Below are 6,617 nucleotides of genomic sequence, written 5' to 3'. Positions count from 1 at the left end.
TCAGCCCCTACTGGTTTTCCTCTGCCTAACACCAGCCTCCTCCCTCCCCTCCCCCTCTCTCTCCCACCCTTATCCCTCCCACCCCACTGGAGCCAGCCTACCCTTTGCCACCTGAGGACCCCCAGAGACAGCAGGAACGGATTGAACAGCGTGGGACGGTCCCCGGGCATCCGCCATGAGGTCACCAGTCGGCCCTTGAGTGGGCTCCCAGCCTTGCCCTCCGCTGGCCTCTTGTCTGCCTGTCAAACAGGGTCCAGTGTTGGCCCCCAGGTCCCTTTGGTGGGATGGGGGAGTCCCTGATGACGGCCTCCCCTGCCCATGCTGCCACGCCCACCTCACAGGCCCAGAGTTGCCATCTTCCTCCATCCCAGAACTGCCGAGAAAAGAGCTTGTGAACTCGTTCACCCGTGAGGTATTGGTTGGCAGGGCTCTGGGGGCTCAGCACCCTTGGGAATGTGCACTTCTCCACCCTCAAATTGGACCCCAGGGAGCCAGCGGGAGAGGAATGCAGACCACAGATGTGTGTTCAGCCCGCATAGGGTTTTCAGATTATTTTGCATTAGGTTCCAGTGTTAATCAAGAGGTTAACACATAACTATATATTTCCAGCTTCTCTTGAAATATCTAAAGATGGAGAACCTCTCGGTCCCTCTTCCCCATGGCAACAATCCTCTGGAGCCAAGGAGTCACCCAAGTGTCCCCTAACCCCGAGTCCCCCATCTGCCTACTCTCCTCACCTTTGTGAAAGGAATGAGTCCCAGACATCTACAGTCATACCCAGCAGAGCCCCCAAGTGCACCCGCTTTGGAGTCATCTTTGTTTGGGGATTCCCTAGTGGCTCAGCTGGTAAAGAATCCACCGGCAATGCAGGAGACCTGGGTTCGATCGCTGGGTTGGGAAGATCCCCTGGAGAAGGGAATGGCTACCCACTCCAATATTCTGGCCTGGAGAATTCCATGGACTGTATAGTCCATGGGGGTCTCAAAGAGTTGGACACGACTGAGTGACTTTCACCTTCACTCGTTGGGGAAACTGAGGCCCCTGTGAAGCAGAGGCATTTGCCCAAAGTCACAGAGGAGGTTACTGGCACAGGCAGGACAGAACCCAGGTGTCCCAAGTCCCCAGTATCCAGAGATTCTCTGGATGTGGGACATGAAGCATCAAAGCACATGTCCAGAGGACACTGTGGGGGAGGACGGCCCCGACCCTGCACCACATCCCCGTCACAACCCTGACCACTAGACCGTAGGCTCCATGATGGCACTCCAGTTCACCTCTGGCACACACACAGGCATATAGAAGGTGCTCACTAAGTATGCAAGCGAATGAATGAATGAATGAGGCAGTTGTCATTCTGTCCAGTCTACGCTTCCTGGGGGTGGACTGAGAGGTTTTTTGGGTTGCTGGGGCAGGCCCATTTCATGGAGCCTAAAGGGAGACCACTATATTTCTATTTCCTCTTTGTTCACAAAACTCTGGTCCCAGGAAGTGTGAAGAAATAACACAGAAAGAGGAGGAGCAAAGCTGCCGGAGTCCCTGGGAGAACTGGAAGCACCTTTAGTGACCAGTCCCCATCACCTCCCATTTCACAGATGGCCCACTCAGCAGTGAGCATGCTGCTTCTACTCTGCGAGGCCACGAAGGCAATCAGGGCAGAGCTGGGAAGCGGTGTTGCGGGGGGAGCAGGGAGAGGCCTGGGTAGGGGGTTCTGAGTCCCAGGTCCTAATTTGAGCTCCGCCACCGGTGGGCTATATGATCCAGGATGACTGCCCTGCCCCTCGTTTCCTCCTCTGCCCAACAGTCAGGGGTCGGGCAGAATCCCCCCAGCTCAGACTAGGAGCAAGGCCAGACAGACACCCCCTCACCCCGTCACACCCGGCTTTTCAGGAGCCAGCATGAGAAACAGCAGAACAACAGGATTAGAGAAGCACTGGCCCCAAGCAGCCTGGTCTTCCTCTCCCGCCTCCCGCTGCCCCAGGCCCTCGGCTCTGACCTCACCTCTCTGGAGGCTGAGGGTGATGAAAACAGTCTGTTTGGCAGGTCCTGGGGAGGGGCAGGGCAGAGCATGTGCTCCAGCTGCAGCCAGGCTTCCCAGCAGCCTTGGCGGGTCCCACCACTTGCATACATCTCTCCCGCCCGGGACCCTGGAGATCCTCCAGGCCCAGCTGACTTCTGTACCTCCCTGGCCCTCTTCAGTGCCTCTCTGGCTCCAGCTCCTGGAAACCTACCCTTTCTCCCAGGGTGGCCAGCCCTCCAGACCCAGGAGGACCTTGCCTTCCGAGACTATCAGAGTCAAACTGCCATTTGCCCAGGGAAGGGCAGTGACCTTTTCAGGGCATCCTAGCAAGTAGAAAGTGGAGCCCTGGGCTTCTGACCCCAGGACCGTCCAACCACCCAGGTCTCCAAGCCAGAAGGTAGCCCTGCTGCCCAGCTCCTCTAGAGCCCCTCTTCTCAGTGACCCCATGACAGAGCCAGCCTTGGTCTGGATGACTCCAGAACTCATCTCAGGACCTCAGCCCACCTCCTACCTGATTTCCCTTCCCTTCCCCTCCCTATGACCCACACCCATGACCCAGTGACCCAACTACCGAATCAGCCTGCTTCTGATCAGTCAGTGAGTCTTGTCCTCTGCTTCGTTCTGATTCCTCAGGCTCCTTTGATTGGAACTGGAGATAAGAAGGAACATAGCTTCGATTAGGGTTTTTCCCTTCCCAGGTTCTATCCATCTATCCAACTTCTTATCCATCCATTCATCATCCATCCATCTAACGTCCATCTAGAATCCAACATCAATTGGTCCATATATCCATCCACCATCTAAAATCTACCCTACATCATCTACCTACTCATCTATCCAACATCTATTATCCCAATATATCCACCCTCAATTAACTCATCATCTTTTCATCCATCCTATATCCATGTATCCTTCCTTAATCCATCCAACATCCATCTACCCATCCTGCCGACATTCATTCACCATCCATCATGCATATTCTACAACATTTACCCATCCATGCTATATCTATCCAGCACCCATCATCTGTTCCATTTATCACCCATCCATCCATCCACCCACCCATCTGTCATCCATCTGACATCTCTTTCTCATTTGTCCAGCACATATCATTTATCCATTACCCTTTCACACATCTGTCATCTATCATTCATTCATCATCTACCCACTGACCTATCCACCCCCAATCTGTTTCTTGTAGGCCCTCAAGCATCCATATATTCATGGTCAACCAACCACTGAGCTGAGCTCCTCCTTTGTGTCAGGCCCTGGGCTAGGGGCTGGGGGTATGGAGATAAAGTAGGTGCAGCTCCTGCCCCCAAGGAGCTCATGTTTTTTAAGGAAAAATGGCAACAACTGAGCATGACCCGATGAAGAGTAGCAGAACTACCAAGCCCAGAAAGGAAACATCACCAGCCCAGGGGTGGGGTGAGTATTCAGGAAAAGCATCTCGGACAGAGCACCTATCTGAGACTTGAACAAGGAACATACACATACATACACAAAATGGAATATTACTCGGCCATTAAAAAAGAATGAAATAACGCCACTTACAGCAACGTGGATAGAGCTAGTCATTATCATGCTAGGCAAAGTAGGTCAGAAAGAGAAAGACAGATAATACATGATATCGTTTATATGTGGAATCTAAAGTATGACACAAGTGAACATATCTGCAAAACAAACAGACTCACAGGCATGATTTGTGGTTGCCAAGGGGAGAGGGAGGTGGAGAGGGAAGGATTGGGAGTTTGGAATTAGCAGATGCAAGTTATTATATATAGAATAAACAACAAAGTCCTACTGTATAACACAAAAAAACTGTATTGAATATCTTTTGATAAGCCAGAATGGAAAAGAATATGAATATATATATATAGGGAGGGCTTCCCTGGTGGCTCAATGGTAAAGAATCTACTGCCAATGCAGGAGACATGGATTCGATCCCTGATCTAGGAAGATCCCACATGCTGCAGACCAACTAAGCCCGTGCACCACAACTGCTGGGCTTGTGCTCTAGAGCCCGGGAGCCACAACTTCTGAGCCCACACGCTGAAACTACTGAAGCCCACATGTCCTGGAGCCCATGTTCCACAAGAGATGCCACCGCGATGAGAAGCCTGCACCCTGCAACTAGGGACTAGCCCCCACTCTCTGCAACTAGAGGAAAGTCCGTGCAGCAACGAAGCCTCAGCACAGCCAAAAAAAAAGAAAGAAAAATGATTTTTTAAGTGAGTTGTTTGTTTTTTAAAAAGAGTATAACTATGTCACTTTGTTGTACAGTAGAAATTAACACAACACTGTAAAACAGCTATAAAAAACCAAACAAGCAACCTTGGGCTTTGGAGTCAATACTTTGGTCCCATTTCTCTCGCCTTATACATGAGCTTCCCTGGTGGCTCAGACAATGAAGAATCCACCTGCAGTGCGGGAGACCTGGGTTCAATCCCTGGGTCGGGAAGATCCCCTGGAGGAGGGCATGGCAACCCACTCCGGTATTCTTGCCTGGAGAATCCACATGGACAGGGGAGTCTGGCAGGCTACAGTCCATGGAGTCACAAAGAGTTGAACACAACTGAGCAACTAAGCACATATATGTGTGACCCACGGCAAACGCTGAATGCGTCTGGGCACTGTATCTATCTGAGGCACGCATGGCAAAGTGTGTAAAGCCCCCAGCCCAGGTCCTGACACACCGTGAACCCTCCCCTGTCGTCCATGTTGGAGGCAGCATGGGGCTGCACATCATGGAGATGAGGAGAGTTTGGATAAAGGAGCAGGAACCTCCACATTGCCCCAGTGGTGCCTGTCGGGGGAGCAGTTGGTCCCACACTACTGAAGACCAGGACCAAGAGAAGCTGGGTGTTAAAATATGCTGCATCCCTGGTGAGCTGAGGCCAGGTTGCAGGGTTCTGGTCTCTAGGACCCTTCCCATCTTCAAATAAATGCTCGGGGCAGCACTGACTCTGTGACCCTGCCCCTGGGCCAAAGAGATAAGGCAGGGACTTGGTGGGCATCTACTATGTGCCAGGCACTGGGCCTGCTTTCCATACAGGCCCCCATTGAAGCAGCTGTCTCAGCAGTGAGCTCAGACCAATAAGCATTTATACAACTCCTTCCCTGTGCCTGAGAGGCGCTGCAGGGGAAGCCGTCCTGGATTTTAAGGAACCTGGAATACTGCCGTGGGGAGGGGACGTGACGACATTGGGTGCAGTCCCAGACAGGGCCAGGTAGAGGCCACCAGAAAGCAACACAAACCAAGTATCGTAGGGCCAGAAGGGGAGAAGGCCCTGGTCAGTGCATCTTGTGGGAGGCCTCAGGGTGATCTGCACAGAGCAGACCTGCGGTCCACCCCCACCCTAAGCCCTACTAGCTGTGTGATCTAAGCCACTCAGTGGCTTAACCTCTCTGTGTCTCAGACTCCCTATCTGTAAATATTGCCTTTCTCATCAGACTGCCGCGGAGAGTAAATGAGGAAAATACCATAAAACATTCAGATCAAGATTTAGCACCTAGTAAATGCTCAAAGAAAGGGCTGGGTATTATCACTGCAGTTTGGTGGTAGGGACAGGTTTTGGTCAGGAGACGGTGTGCAGGAGCTGAGGGGTGACCGTTCGGGAGACTTGTGTCAGGTGGGGCTGACTTTCAGGTTGTCCCTTGGAAATGAGACTGACTTACCTCCCGCTGTGGCAAGCTGGGGTCCTCTGCAGGGCTCCTGCTCCCCAACTGGCTCGTCTCCTCCAGACCAGTCGTAGCTGAGGACTCTGGTCCGCTTGTCACTTTGGTCTTTGGCCACTGGGTGGAGATGCTGGTGGGGCTGGACGGCTGAGCGGAGCTCTGGGGCCACTGCCCAGGGTCGTATCCATTGACTAGGGCAGCCCCTGCTCCTCCTTCAGGCTGGCTGTGTCGGTCTTGCTCCAACTCCTGGGTACCCTTAGTGCCTGGGGAAGCCTGGCCAGGGCCAACCCAGTGTCCCGCTGGGTCCTTGTGGAGCAACTGGGCCTGCAGGAGCTCCAGGAGGCCCTCCCAGTCCAGCTGTGGAAGATGGGAGGTGAGTGTCGGCTCCTCCGAGCGACTCCACGTCCCCTCCCTGGGTACCCTGAGAAGGCTCACCAGGTCCCTCCAGTCAAACTCAGGTCGCCTCTCGGAGCCGTGCAAGTGTGGGCAGGCTCCCTCGGTGCCCCTGCCCATGGCTGGTAATGTCTCAGGCCTCTGGGATTTCGAGAACTCCCCTGGGCCTGCCCTGGAGTTCTCCGGGGGGGTCACAGGCTGGTGAGGACTGGACAGCTCCTGTAGGCTGCCCCAGCCCCTGTCCAGGGGCTCCTCCCAGGTCTCTGACTGCCACCTGTGGCCAGAGAGGCCACCCAGCAGGCTCCAGCTCTCACACTCCCTGGGAAGGCCCCTCCACATTGCCTCTGGGGCTCTGGCAGCCCCCCGGCTGGACTCCCCGAGTCCTTGCCAGCCTCCCAGGCCTGGGCCCTCCTCCTGGCTGTGCCAGCCTCTCTCCAGGCATCTGTGCGGGCCCTGGGATCCTGGTGGCTCCTCCTGACTCCGCCACCCTCCCAGGGGCTGTCTTGGGCCCGCCCGGCCACGTTCCAGG

At 54.2% G+C, this 6,617-nt stretch overlaps 1 protein-coding gene across 1 annotated transcript in view; it reads right to left on the bottom strand.

Annotated features, from left to right (window-relative positions):
• TRIOBP (TRIO and F-actin binding protein) overlaps positions 1 to 6,617 on the bottom strand; it is a 57,087-nt gene that overhangs the window by 29,337 nt on the left and 21,133 nt on the right. The window contains exons 11-13 of the mRNA XM_010845221.1: positions 5,696 to 6,613; positions 2,589 to 2,666; positions 102 to 239 (exon numbers count right to left, since the gene is read on the bottom strand). Of these exons, the coding sequence (XP_010843523.1) occupies positions 102 to 239; positions 2,589 to 2,666; positions 5,696 to 6,613 (1,134 nt within the window). The remainder of the gene's footprint in view (positions 1 to 101; positions 240 to 2,588; positions 2,667 to 5,695; positions 6,614 to 6,617) is intronic.

This window comes from Bison bison, unplaced genomic scaffold (assembly GCF_000754665.1).
Source record: "Bison bison bison isolate TAMUID 2011002044 unplaced genomic scaffold, Bison_UMD1.0 scf7180017864213, whole genome shotgun sequence".
In the NCBI taxonomy this organism is placed as follows: Eukaryota; Metazoa; Chordata; class Mammalia; order Artiodactyla; family Bovidae; genus Bison; species Bison bison.
Note: the sequence above shows the minus strand (reverse complement) of the source record. Positions and strands in the feature narration are given on the sequence as shown.